Source organism: Leptinotarsa decemlineata, unplaced genomic scaffold (assembly GCF_025532065.1).
Source record: "Leptinotarsa decemlineata unplaced genomic scaffold, Ldec_3_MD MMD2_tig00003736_RagTag_RagTag, whole genome shotgun sequence".
NCBI classification, from domain to species: domain Eukaryota; kingdom Metazoa; phylum Arthropoda; class Insecta; order Coleoptera; family Chrysomelidae; genus Leptinotarsa; species Leptinotarsa decemlineata.
This window is the reverse complement of record NW_027412593.1, coordinates 1,723,011-1,738,346: the sequence shown is the minus strand read 5'-3', so window position 1 is coordinate 1,738,346 and position 15,336 is coordinate 1,723,011. Positions and strand designations below refer to the sequence as shown.

Genomic DNA, 15,336 nt, shown 5'->3' with positions numbered 1-15,336 from the left:
CTTTATTCTATGCTTTCATAAGATCAAAGTTAGAATACGCGTCAGTTGTGTGGAGCCCCGTTTATCGATATCATATTGATAGAATAGAAGCAATTCAACGACGATTTTTAAAACTGCTAAGCCTAAAAACCGATGGCATTTATCCTCCAATAGGAACAACCCACTCTGAATTGTTTCAAAAGCATAACTTTTTCAGTCTCGAAAAAAACGTGAATATTATAGTGTTGTATTAACCTATAAAATTATCAAATGCATAGTTGACTGCCCAACATTACTGGAAAAGTTTCATATTTGCATTCCTAAAATCTGTTCCAGACACCCGAGTACTTTCTATATAAAAACATCTCGCACAAATGTTCTGGAGAATTCTCCGATCCATACCATGTGTAAAGTGACAAACTCTATTAACGATAATTAAGATATATTTAGTTGCAAATTGTCAAATATAAAATCCCACTTTCTTAAATAATTGTTTTATCACCTATAATAAATATAAAATGTGTAGTCTTTACAGTCACTTGTTTGTGATGTATTTATTATACTCTGTAATTTCCTGCTCTGCAATTGGGCTATGTCCTGTAGAGTATTGTATTACAAATAAATAAATAAATAAACATAATAATATTATGAATAACGATGGTGGACCAATACCTAATAGTATACCTACTATATAGCTTGTAAAAATGATCTTTCAATTATTAGATGTATCTGACTATTACATAAGGACACATTGTAAAAAAATAATTTGGGACTAGTAGATAAGGCAATATTGTAAAATTAATTTAAGACACTTAAGACGCAGGTACCTAGAAGAGGTATCTATGGTATAAATAAGAATAATATTGTAAGTATATTTAGTTTAATTTTCCCCTTGAAGATGATCACTTGGTGATCGAAATACGTGTCGAGATGTTAAAATAACGATTTGGTGTTGGGAAAAAACTCCAGTAATATTCTATAAAACTGTGTTTAATCTAGTAACTGGCTGAAAACGATAATCGATTTAGATAGACAATTTCAGTCACAAACAAGAACATTAAAAAACTTTCAAAGAAGTATTATATTTCACCTGCGTGATCATGTTAATGCTTGAAATTTCAATTGGATGATGGAGTATTACTCCCTTTTAAACTTTTTTTGCGAAGGAATACTCCGCTACTGTTTATTAGGCTAGATTATTTTCTAAACGATCTCATCCTCTGCAAACTTTTCTATCTTTTCTGAAATCAAAATAACGTGGCAACAGAGGTTGTATTTAACTGACATGGCAATAGCATCTCTGTTGAAACTAGAAATTTTTTGGCATGTCCAAGTGTTTCAGTTGATTCCCCCCTTAGCACGTTGAAATGTAAAACCTGGTTGATCAAGATCACGTGAATTTCAGTTTTTGAGGGTTGTGGTTTCTTTTTAATAATAGCGGTGGAGCGGCAAACCATTTTGAAACCCGCTTTACCAGTAAATGACACTTTCTAAAAGGGTTCTAAATGAAAAATGAATACAAATTTCTGTTCTTTTGTAAAAATACAAATCAAGCGTGTCTTCCTCTTTACGTATTAAAACAAAATGTGAAGCATTGTTTAAAAGTCGTTGAATTGAGGAAATGCCGTTTTTCCTGCTATTTTTCCACAAAAATTCTTTTTTAAGAGCAGAACCCTAGTCCGGCTCCCCGTAGTTCACGTACCCATTGCTTCTAACGACTCAAAGTCATCTCCATAATGTATTATCACCATCAGATGTTAAAACGGTAAAACCATCAATCAGTACATGTTTCGAACCTATATAGGTTCATCATCAGCTAATCATTTAAAATTCTACAATAAAAAAAGAACAACATAACAATAGTTAATATAATGAAGTATAAAACCCATACATGGAGAAAAACATATTTTATAATGGAGAAAAGAAAATTGTCACATGTTACCAATGAACAAATGGTCACAATGACATGTTAATAATAATTTTTAAAAAAAAATTTCAAGTAGTAAAAACTACGAAAGTTATAACAACATATCTATAAAAGATTGAACTAAGAGAGTTCTTAGAGCCTTTATATCCACTCATTACCATCAAAATCACAAAACGGTACATGAAAACGAATTATAATGAAAGATATCCGGACTGAATTGAATGAGAAAGGATAATCAACTGTCAAAAATATATAAAGAGATAAAATCTAGATGACATGGAACAATGACAAGAGATTAGCAAACACAGACACAACAGGAGAAGAACCACCACATAGGTACATATTGTTATGTAGTTCTTCTTTTATTGTAGAATTTCAAATAATTAGCTGATGATGAACATATATAGATTCGAAACTTATACTGTTTGATGGTTCTACCATTATAACATCTGAGGGTGATAATAAATTGTGGATACGACTTTGAGTTTTTATTCTTCGCAAATCTACTGCACTCCACATTGATATATAATGGACTTCTACCACAGTTGCACAGGTTTTACCGTTAATATATGAATCATTTATCTATAACCAGTATAACAAACTAAATGTAACAGCACTCGGAATGAGATTTCTGATTGCTAACCGATTCACTTCAAACTTCAAATGAATAGCTCATACACGTGATGTACAGCAATTTGCTTTTGATCCAACTTATTTTATTTGTTCTCTGTCTGGCTTTGAAAAAATTACACGTGTAGTTACAATTAAATATTCAGAAAGTAAAGTATTTGCGATAACAGCACTGACTAATCAACAATGAATAATTGATAAATCTAGTTTTTCAACGACTTCATGGGAGTGCGGATATTCATCTACTTGTGAATGATACTTTGATAAATATTAGTTGAGATAATATATTGTATTAAAAAACATCAGTTCAGACAAGAAGAAAATAGATACATATCAACACATTTCATTGGGGCCTAGTATTGGATCTGTTGCCAATAAAACCCGGCTAACAATTGACCTGTGATACGTTGATCACGTTTTTATTTTAACGTTAACACCAGAAGATGAATGATATGTATGTTGAAGGACAAATGTGATCGGTGAGTATCAAAAAAAATAATAATAATCTCGATGAAACACTCAGCCCAGTTCGAGTTGAGTTATTGATCGAGCAGGTGCCAAAACGATTGAAAATAAACTTCAAAAATAAAAGCTAACCTAATTAAACGGAGAGAAAACAAATTAGGTCAGAATCAGGAAGTGAGTTTTCCATAGAATCATTTATTGACAAGTTTCCAAAAACTCGTATAATAAAACTGTCAAAGTGGGAATAATGTCAAAAGTTCAAATGTTAGGTATGCGATGGTAGTTTTTATAATTTTGATTCATAAAGTAATCCTATCGATACTGAATTTTGGGCACTTGCTACATATTTCCAAAATGGTTGGGCACTTGTTACATATTTCCAAAAGGTTAGGCACTTGGGCACTTGCTACATATTTCCAAAATGGTTGGGCAGAAAGCTACATATTTCCAAAAAGGTTGGGCAGTTGCTACATATTTCCAAAAGAGTTGGGCACTTGCTACATATTTCCAAAATGGTTGGGCACTTTCTACATATTTCCAAAAAGGTTAGGCACTTGCTACATATTTCCAAAATATATTTCTAATACCCGCCTATGGTCATTATTGTTTTATTTTACATGCAATAAACACATGCATAGTAGCACAGCAAGCTTTATGAACGGTGTTACATCATCAGTTCATTAACGTGTTATGCTTACAAATATGTTGAAACGTACAATCATGATACAACCACCCCAAATCCAGTACTGAAGATAATATATGTGGTAGAATTGACTGTTACTTGATGACAATACATGATAAATATATTCAATATCACTTTATAATACTTGTGATGCACTGTTTAGAACCTTTGGTGTAGTAATGAGTATTACTGGAGCTTTATCCCAACACCAAACCATTATTTCAACACCTCGATACGTGTTTCTATTCACCAAGTGATAATTTTCAAGAGGAAGTTCAAACTGTTCAATCTTTCTCTTGAAGAAGATCACTTGGTGGTCGAAACACTTGTCGAGGTGTTGAAATAACGGTTTGGTTTTGGGATAAAACTCCAGTAATATTCAACACTTAATAGTGATATTTTTTACAACACGCTCTACAAAATCGCAACACTTGTTTCACTAAGCAATATCATCAGACGTGTTTAATATTGTATTTTTATGTATATGTATATTACACTCCTGAAGCTATTGTATATTGAAACACTTGTTATCATTTAGTAAACTGGTTATAGTCCATTCAAAAGTTACATTTAGGGTTGCAATTTTTGGAGGACGCAAATATTTTTTATGTGTAGGGGAGGTTCAAGTTTTCGCGATGTATCTCGCAAACTAGCACCACTAAATACTCGTTAGGACAACAAGAGGATTACTACGAATTTTTGGGGTTCTTGTTGAATACTCTTCGTGAGCAGGAAAATAGCAGAATCAATACTCCTGACCGCTCCATACAGTATAACTCGTCTTGTGTTTTTGGATCTTCTGCTGGAAAAATCCTCACTTGTTTACTTTGTAGTAAATTTTCAAGAGGTAGCAAAATCGTATGCGATTTTCTAATATTTGTGATCCTAATATGACTGATAACCAGTCCGTGCAAAGCGTATTGTTGAATCATCTGAAAATGGAACTTTTAACGGATGATGATCAACTATATTGCCAAACATGTGCCAAACTAACTGACTATTATAAGAAAACAAGTATAGCTGGGCCACCAGTCAATTCAATAATGACACTGATGATCTTCAAACATGACTCAACCTCTGACGGAAGCACCAAACTCTTACGAAGGTTCGAAATAGATGAACACTTCAATCTAGCAGACCACTCTCATAATCTTCACTGTGGTTCTGGCGTTGAATCTGGTCGTTATTACGCCTTGGTTAAAGACAGAACGGACTGGTTTAAGTTTGACGATAGTCGTGTCACGAAGTGTTCTGGCGATGTTTTGAATTTATTAGAGCCTCTGGACATTGGCAAATCAAGATCTTCAAATGATGTGGTGCTGCAGGTTTTTCCGGGTTTTCTTGCAGCTGAAAAAGCAAATGCGCCACTGGAATCAATGAAGTCGCCCCAAAGCGCCAATTAATTCTTGTTGTTTCATAATTGCATGATTTGTATTAGGTACCTACTTTCTTCTTAATTGAAAATCTATTTTATTATTCACCTATAACTATGACTACATAATTTTGCTATGCTAAAATTATAAAATGTAATTGCTGCTATCACTTCAATTCATATTAAGGAATTGAATTTAATAGCATTTGTTTGAATGTCCCTTATAAAACATCTATAAACGAGTCTTATCTGAATTCATTGTATAACAGTAATTTAACGAATTCAATCGTAAGCTTTAAAGAAGAACATCAGAAACTGTTGTGTTAAAAAAAACAAACTGATTATACATGATCATTAAACACGGAATTGGATACCAATTGATACATTTGTGATCTGTACCATATGGCCAGATTTCCTAATATATATTGCATAAACATTCAGCCGTAAAAATGTTTACAACTAGATGATTACCTTTGTTTGGCTTGAAACCTTGTCAAATGAAGGCATTAATATCCCAAAAACACATGCTATTATTGTCTGAAGGATAAATTCTTAGACAAGGTTGGGATCATAGAGGATTTAATAATGTACGAAATTTAAAAAGGACAAATATTTACTCAAATTATTTATGATAATGGAAAAACAAGAATCACTCGATTCTTTTTTTAAATAACAATTATTTTTAAGTTATTTCGAGTAGGAATTCAATTTTGCACATACATGTTTTTCTAACAGAAATAGTATGTAGTAGGTTATTCGTTTTCCTTTACTTACTGTGTGAAATAAAATGTTTATCAAATTATTGAAGTGTGAATAATGACCAGAAAGTGCATTACATTAAAATTGTATTAGGATACTGGAATACAATTTTTGTTAAAGCATACAATAAATCTAGTGTTTTTATAACATTTGTTATAACCAATGTACATGTATACATGTAATGCTTGGTGTATAAAGTGCTTACTTCAACACATTATATATGCATAATTTATTGCATTGCTATTAATTCCTTCAAAGTGAATGCCCGCATAATCACGTCATTCGTTTTGAATTCGTAAAGTATACATTTCCTGTGAAACCTTTCTAAAAGATATCGTCCGGCAAATAAATAGAATCCGTCGATTCGCACAATTTCAATGTTCATCAAAATCATCTCGCGAATAAATAAATTGCAGATAAACGGTACCTAATTATAGTTGATCTCCAAGAAATATATTATCCAGCCAGTTTCCGAGAAATCAGAAGATTGATGACATGAAAAACTAATACTTGCTTGTACAGTTGGCAACTTGATTTATCTGTTAGTTATTTGATCGAATACAATTCAATAAAATGTTTGTTCATGTCATCCTTTAGTTTGGAACAGTTTATAGTCAATTTACTTATCGATATAAACATTATCAGATCTTAATTATAAATGAGTTTTCGATCCTACTTTAACTATTTAGTTTATTATTCCTTCCAGATAACTTTTTTTAGCGGTTTATATAGCAAATTTTTCATTTATTTATTCATTTATTTTAATGATGACGACGAGGATGGTCCCAGAAATACGCGGCTCAACAAAGAAAACAAAAATTTTGGTAAAAAATGTACCTATTTATTTTTCCGCAAGAGTGGAGAAACTTTTCAATTAGGCCAAGCATTTTACAAAATGAATGATCGCTTGACGAAGCTATACTATAGCGAAACACGTGTTACTGTTTTGTAAACTGTTGATTAAAAATCTCACAATGAAGTGTTACTTGAATACTATTGTGTAAATTTTCAGTTAGTTTTTACCTGAACTATAGTGAAATTATTAGAGTAGGTAAATGTAAAGCACTAATTAGGTAGAATTTGGTTGGTATCAACCGAGGAAGACAATAATGTATTGTAAATATTGAATACTGCCATTTGATTGGTTGTGATTGTATGGAATCATCAATGAAAGCCATTATTTTTTTTTCACCGTAGTTTGCGCTGGTCAGGCCCTATCCACCAAAGCCCCGATACATTCGGGAGGGCGCGCCAGCATTATCAACCAATGACAACTCCCCACACCGTGGGGTAAGTGATCATTGGGTCCGAGAATCATGTCCCCTGAGCAAGCGCAGTGAGCCAAGAATGACAGCCTTCTGCATCTGTGCGGCTAAGATTTCTGCCTTAGGGCGGAAAGCCGTTATGATTTTAAGATGCGATAGTAGAGAGGGCATCATTGCACCAAGGACTCCAATAATCAGAACAACCATCTTGTGTCAGGAACCTCTATACCCATCACGCGACTATGGTAGACTAAGGTGATGAAGACACCATCCTAGCAACCAATGATAAACCCCTCAGTTTCCGACTTCAGCCCACTCAAAGAAAAGCGAACGCCAGGCGCTTTGATAAGCCAAGGTCTCCAATGTTATTGAAGAAGACCCCATTCATTGGCTTATCCTTGTGTCTCCGCAGAAGTAAGGTGATCTCTGCGGCTTTTATCTGACCTTTTTGCTGAACGGGTTCCAACTCGGTGACAGAGTTGTAGTCACCTCATTCAGAGTCGAAAACTATACCGAGTTCATCAGCTGCTCGGGCAGCTGCCCTAAAGAAAAATGCTCCAATTCCTGCTCTCTCATGGTAACGGACCATGCAGAGAAGGGGATCCGAACTCCAGACTGTATCCAGTACCATTCTGTCATGTAGACACTCCAAACTCAAAAGTCCACGGGTCGAGGGAAGTACAACCGTGGAACGGACGATTTGGGATGCAAACTCCTATAGAGATGCATCATTTTTCGGGTCTTTACGTCGAGTTGATACAGCTCCTCCCGAGTCCACTTCACTACTCCAAACGAGTAGAGTAAGATTGGAACGGCAAGTATATTTGTTGCAGCAACTTTGTTCTTCCCCGACAGTTCCGATGTCCAGATCTGTCAAAGCTTGTACTGATTGTTATTATTATTATTATTATAATGGAACAGGCATTGTGTTTTTGTAATCTGTTCAGTGAAAATCACTTACCTATATTATTATTTCCACTGGAGCGGTTAACCACATTCTGTTCTTCAGTGTATCCCATTACCCTTCAATCTATGACTGACAAATTTTGGTTTCATCACTAAAATTTGCAGTGATTTTCGTCAAAACATTTATGTGTGAACGAAAACATACCGGATAAATATAATATGAAATATATAATTCATGTTAATCTCAACAGTTTCCTAGAAATCGCAGTAAACGCTGTATCTCGTCACGTACACTGGACTTAATTTGAGTCTCTCGGCTGACCTTAGTGGAGAGGGGAAGAGTTATATTAAACACTTTTTTAACTTGACTCAATCATACCCTTCCAGATACCATTGCTTTTTTGAAACGTTCGGTTAATTATAATGGTGATATTTTAGAAATTGTGTAAAAATATTTTGCTGATTATTTTAATTTGTTTCAGACACATACCTTGCTCGTTGATGCCTTTTTACAAAATAACAGATTGGACCACGTCTGTCAGGTTATGGGGTTTCATCCCACTTATCTGGACCACTTTCTTAAAACCCAAAATTTTATACTTAGAGGTGATGGACCACTTCCTTATGACTACAGGCATTTCATTGCAATTATGGTGAGTATCAAAAACAAGAAACTGTTTTGAAAATAAAATTTGGTTTGTCGAAGGGCTGATATGCTTTTCAACTTTGAATTTTTCGACACAATTGTACGTTGATAAGAATAAATTTTCGAGTTGATTCTCTCTAATTTGATTATTGCTTTTTGAACCAGTCGTCAGGTATTTGCCTGTCTCGTAGTTTTGAATTGAAATTTTGAAAGATAAACTTCCAATAATGAATTTTGTAAAGACTGTAAGTCTTTACTCAATCCCCATCAACGCGGTTTCTCAGAAGGTAAATCCACTTGTACCACTTGCTCTTTACACAAACTACTAAACTGAAAATCTTGAGAGGAGGCTACAGGTTGATTCTGTCTATACTGACTTTTCCAAAGCCTTCCACGGCCTACTTATAGCTTAAATTCAAGCTCTTGGTATAGACTGGAATATTTTGCAAGTAATCAATAGCTTCTTAGCTGGTAGAACTCTGTCTTCAAATATTCAGAATTTCTTATGTTTGCGAATGATCTCAAACTTTATCGATAAATTACTTGCCGGAAAGATGCTGAATTAGTTCAAAAAGATCTCGAAGCTTTTTCCATGTGGTGTAGAAATAATTTGTTAGTGGTAAACATCGATAAGTGTCAAATCATTACGTTCGCTAAAATTAGAAGCCCGATATTCCTTGAATATAAATTGAATAACATAGCTCTTAAAAGAGAAACATTTATTCGCGATCTGAGAATTAGTTTTAATCTTCAAGTATCAGAAATTGTGGCAATTAAAACAAAAAAGATTTTATATTGTGCTTTCGTAAGATCCATTCTTGAATATTGTTCGATAGTATGGGACCCATACTATATTGTGAATATCGATTTGATTGAGGATGTTCAAAAGAAATGTTTAGGCAATTGTGCTTTTCACTTTGGTATTCAACGAAATGAATATGAGTACAGTCAACTCTTAACCAAGTTGCCCAGAACTACTTCAATTAATAACTTTTCATATCAAACAAAATTATACGAGAAATCCTGACATTTTTCCATGCTTTGAACAATCTGATTCCTCAAATAACTTAGATCTGTTTAATGTGTCACTTCAGGACTTTAAAAATCAATTCAAAAGTCTATAGCATTTCCGAAGCTTTTCTTTACCTTACCATATCCTTTGTAAGTACCAGATTTGTTACATATTTTTCCTTGTAACTACCAGATTTGTTTAATCTTTTAGTAATGTAGTCACTAGACATAAAGATTCATTAATATTTTGTATATCACACTTCGCTAAATGTTTTGTTAAATTGTAATATATACATTAGATATGAACATTCAAAAATACTTTGTAGTTCTTGACACTTCGTTAAATATGTAAATTGGCTTTGCCGTTAAATAAATAAATAAATACAAAATGCAAAGTTTACTTTGCGCTCTCGATGAATAAAGGGTTAGACAGATATATGATTCACAGTTCCAATTGAGAATTCTTCGTAATCAATCAATCTATGGGAATAAAAAGTTGTGCTTCTCCTCCATCTTTATACAGAAAAATATGGGAATCTTCAAGAAAATTAATAAAGGAATCCATTCCAAAAAATTAAATCTATACACAAATGTGTATATGTTGCAAAGAAGTAACTTTCAGACACAAACTGGAATAAAAAACCCTCTCGAAACAGCTACTTTCATATAAACATTAAATTACTCGAAGGAAAAATAACACCGATTCATACAAAAAACAATTTTCTCTATTCAGTTTGTATTCCAAACATTTGTTATAGAATTGAATCAGATATCATTCACAGGATTATTACACAATATAGTAAATGAAAGTGGTAAAATTCCACTTACACCGATTACTGTCATCCTCACTGGTAGACATCCAATGTTTCGGAATAAGACACTTGCTTCATTGCCTCTTCAGCACCAATATGGATAACATTATGAGATAAATCACTAAATCCAATCATAAAATTACGACTTTATGTCACGGATGAGTTAAATCTACTCATGTCATCGATGGCAGTCTGTAATGACATTCATTCGCTTATTTGGTTAAATCCCAGCCGTAGGAATCTTATTTGATTACCCCTTTCAATTTAAACAATTAATGTAATTGCCAAAAAATTTAATGAATAAATAAAATACTGAAATTAGTTTGATTGATATAATTTGGAATCAATCGAATACACCAGAACAAAAATACCACCTCTCGACGTGCGTCGAGCAACATCAGAAGATGACTATACTACTCTCAGTAGTATAGGTGAATTGGGTTCTAAGACAACTAGAAACTGAAATATTTGAAAAGTCATAGAAATATTAGGAAGACAGTACTTTCAATGATATCTGGGCAGATTGATTGCAAGTATGTATAGATGTGTTTTGTTCCAATTAGCAGAGTGCAAATCAATAGTCACTAAAAACTTCCAAATAACTACTAGAGACAAGTTGCTTCAATTTCAGAAATACTGAAAATTATAGAAAAAGCTATTCAATCGTTGAGTATTTGAAATGCTCCAAGCGATTATCAATGTGGTGTAGTTTCAATAAATGTATTTTAAAAAACTAAAAAACTCGCTTTTAAAAAACATCGAAATAAAAAGTTAAAAATATTTTTTAAATAAGCCTCAAACAATAACGAACGAAAAATACTACTATTATTGTAAAAAAGCGACGGGCGCTTTGTCTATATATGCTATATATGCTTTATATATATATATATATATATATATATATATATATATATATATATATATATATATGTATGATGTGTTGTTTTTCCGGGTGTTCATCCGTTGTGTACTATTCGATAGTCGACGTTTCGCCATCATCTCAGATGGCATTATCAAGACGAGTTACTGCTTCGCTTCGAGAGGTGTAACTGTTACACCTCTCGAAGCGAAGCAGTAACTCGTCTTGATAATGCCATCTGAGATGATGGCGAAACGTCGACTATCGAATAGTACACAACGGATGAACACCCGGAAAAACAACACATCATATTCTACCATCCGTGAAAACCTACATTGTAATATATATGTATATATATATATATATATATATATATATATATATATATATATATATATATATATGCTTTATATATATATATATATATATATATATATATATATATATGCTTTATATATATATATATATATATATATATATATATATGCTATAAAAGCGTGTTTTTTAGCCTTTTCAAACTATATTTATTTTATCTAAACTTTGGATCAATCAGCCGTATATTGTTCAGAAAAATGACCATTGATATTTTCGTACAGCGCAATCTGCCCGCGAATAAATCAAGCAATAATTTCGGTAATTATGTCAAATACAGATTCCGAGCTTGAGAGTTACAAACATACATACATACAGGTGAAGCTGATATAAAGCGTGTAAAAAGATCAATAATGATAAGGTCTTCAATCTATCTCTAAATCAACTTTGTAGCTTGTGAAATTTTCATGGAGAATACTGATTTGAATCTTTTGGTATAAACTTATTACACATTGGTGTTTCCTTAAGGTCTTCAAAAACGAAAACCACAGTTTATGTAAATATAATTTATCTAACCCAAACACTATTTATTTTCAAGATATGAGTAATCAGTATATGAACCAGCTTTTGTTTTAAAAAAATGGTCGGCACGACCACGTGCATTTGAAGTATATCTCAGAGTTTGGTAATATGTTATGACTCTTATCCACAGCACAGAGATGAACTTTGATTTTATTACCAATATATTGAATAAATATTTCGTTTTTCATATTTGAAAGCAATTATCTTGACCGGGAATGATCTAGATCGATGATATTTTTTTCAGGCTGCAGGAAGACACCAGTGCAACTATCTAATCAGTCTGCAGAAACAAGAATTTCTTCTGCAGGGCGGGGAACCAAACTGGTTAAAGGGGCTAAAGTATATTCCCCAGAAGTTGAGAAATTTAAATGATATCAACAAAATATTAGCCCACAGACCTTGGCTGTTGTGTAGATCTCATATCGAGGTAAGTCATTTTTACTAAAGTTTTCGGTAATATGGTGATAACTTCTTATGGGAGGGAGGGAGGGTGAACCACTTCGTTACCTAACGCGTTACAGCACTAGTCTGTCTTGCTTCCTTTTTTTTTACCCATACTTCGGCGGCAGGTAGGCTCCTCTTCTCTCATCAGACAAAGCTCAGTGTTTAGTATGCGATAGTCATATACTGTTGACAATATCATTATTTATTCCTTCAAAAGTAACAATTGGCTTATGGTAGTAGCTATAAAATATGTACATACACAAAATAATAAATAATTAATAACCTTTCCTTACATCTTCATATTAATATACATAAAATTTACGTAATAACCTAAGCTTTCCTCAAGTTAAACAATTTCAATATTGGATAGTTCAACTTAGATTAGTTTAAGTTATAACTTCTGTGGGGCGTTCCGAGACGCACACGTTTTTTTTAAATACACGGGGCAATAATGTTGAGTAATGGTCATGTTATAAATAACTTACCAGAAGAGTAACTACAGTCATCTGTGCAAGCATTTGAGGCTTGATGAGCCTGAGACTGTTTGAAAGAAATGCATACCTTAATAGTTTGTTGTCGATTCTACTGGTTCAATACTCAGAATTGAGTATTGAACCAGTTAGAACACCTTATTAGAACACTTCGTCCGCACTTTCGTCTAAACTTCTCGATCTGCGTGTTGGTAGTGTTTATATATGATACTAGAAGTCTCTGGAAGACGATAGGAAAGTCCCTGGAAGTTTCTCGAAGCAACGCGACATCTAGAACAAAGGCGAAGGGCAATTAGAGTTGAGCACGACCTTGGCCAAGTCACAATCGATTGACGACCAGCGGCGGCCGGCGTTATTTTATTCAGGAGATGATTTACAACAGTATTTTATTTAGAAATCTTTGAATATTATTTTTTATATATCTTTCACATGAGGATTATCTGAACATTTTTTAAATCCCATACGAGTTTACCAATATATATTTTTGTGCGTTTTTTTTTTCGGAGAAAAACAAAAATGTCATTATTTATTTCAGAAATTGACCAAGGGTAAAGATAGCTGGTCTCTAGCTGAAGTAGTACACGCCATCGTGATTTTAACCCACTTCCACTCCCTGGCAAGTTTCGTTTTTTCTTGTGGATTAAACCAAGAACTCGATCATGTTGTAGATTTCGAATACCACAACCAGAATTTACCTACGCTTGGAACCAAAACGAATAGCATTAGTAAAACCAAACCCAAAGATATACCTATTAAAGATATAGTTCAAGGTGAGTGCATTTTATTACCTTGTAGCTCAGTTGGAAATTAATATCCTGTATATATACTTATGAATGTATTTAACTTTTGTCTGAGTAAGCAAATAAATGTGAAACTTTAATATGTTATGAAAAACCATAAAGCGAGATGAAACTAAATTGAAACACTACCATCTTACAGGCATATTGAATACAAAAATAAATCTAGTCATTAAAACTTACTTGTATCTTTAACTAACAAATAATGATAACGTTCTTCCTTCTAGACTGGAAATCTACACCCGTAAGTACTCCACCATCACCGACTACAGAACCAGAGGTTAGAATTTCAACTTTGATGCAGCGCATGAAAACTCTCTCCGAACAACAGCGAGAGTGTAAACCTGAGGAACTGGCCAAACGTTTTGAAAGCATTGAAACTCAGTCAGCAGAAATTGGTGCTGTAGGATCCCGAACCCAGTACACCACTACATCTATAGAATGTTACGTTGATGATGCCAGTTTTAATTACATCGATTTCGTAAAGAGAGGTGATACCCAAGATATTCCCACCTTTAGAGTCCAAGATTATTCCTGGGATGACCATGGGTACTCCTTAGTGAACAGGTTAGTGCAAGTTTTCCAAGTTTGTTATGCATATGAGTTGACCGAGAAGTAAATTTAGCTTGCCTAGATTGTTCTTCACACTGATGAAACGTGTTCACTTCAGCAAATCTCAAAAAAAGACTTGAACATGTCGCTCTTCATTTCTAAATGATTCGAACACCCACCCCTACACCTTCAAAGGCTTACTATCCCTTGCGATTGATCAAAAATTTCAAACTGAATACAAAATGTATCCATTTGGGGCAGTTTGCTTCCTCTCCTGATACAGATTCTGCTAAAGTTGCTCAAGAGTTTGGTGAAAATCTGATTCAAAAGATATCCCGCTCTTGAGGAGGTGATAAGTTGATTTCTGACTGCACCATATTTAAGCCACCTAGACCTAGACTTTTCGAAATTAAATAGTGAGGTTATGGCAAAATATTGCGAAATTTATGTTTCAACTTGATGTTTGACCGCTTGTTTAAACTTTTTGTTCATCGAAATCTGAACAGTTCAAAGTTTGCAATACTTTAACTTTTCCTTTGTCACAGTGTAAAGACATCTCAGATATTAGCAATGAACATTTTTGAGAGGCAGTTTCAACAGCATTGCTTAAATATTGGTACTCTCAACCAACGGATTTTGAGAAATGTTTTTTGTTATATTCGGCGTGAAAAAAGTTGGTGTTTTAAAGTTTGACGTTTCTCAACTTAAGAAATAATTGGTGAGGGATTGATTTTATAGAATATGTTTACTTTCAGGAAGTTATTGAATGTAAAATGATTTCGCGTCGTAGACTCATCAGAAGCTAATGAATATTTCTATTCGGTTTTTCAATTCTCATTAATGTC

General features: G+C 33.5%; 1 protein-coding gene across 2 annotated transcripts in view; it reads left to right on the top strand.

The window, feature by feature from the left end:
- Window positions 1–15,336, top strand: part of Sesn (Sestrin) — a 120,882-nt gene that overhangs the window by 101,618 nt on the left and 3,928 nt on the right. The window contains exons 1-5 of one of the 2 annotated variants that reach the window (XM_074178257.1): window positions 8,394–8,411; window positions 8,468–8,638; window positions 12,452–12,634; window positions 13,678–13,912; window positions 14,167–14,506. In XM_074178257.1, coding sequence (XP_074034358.1) covers window positions 8,409–8,411; window positions 8,468–8,638; window positions 12,452–12,634; window positions 13,678–13,912; window positions 14,167–14,506 — 932 coding nt within the window. In that variant the 5' untranslated portion in view covers window positions 8,394–8,408. Of the gene's footprint in view, window positions 1–8,393; window positions 8,412–8,467; window positions 8,639–12,451; window positions 12,635–13,677; window positions 13,913–14,166; window positions 14,507–15,336 lie in introns of those variants that run through there. The other variant, XM_074178256.1, reaches the window with a different exon arrangement.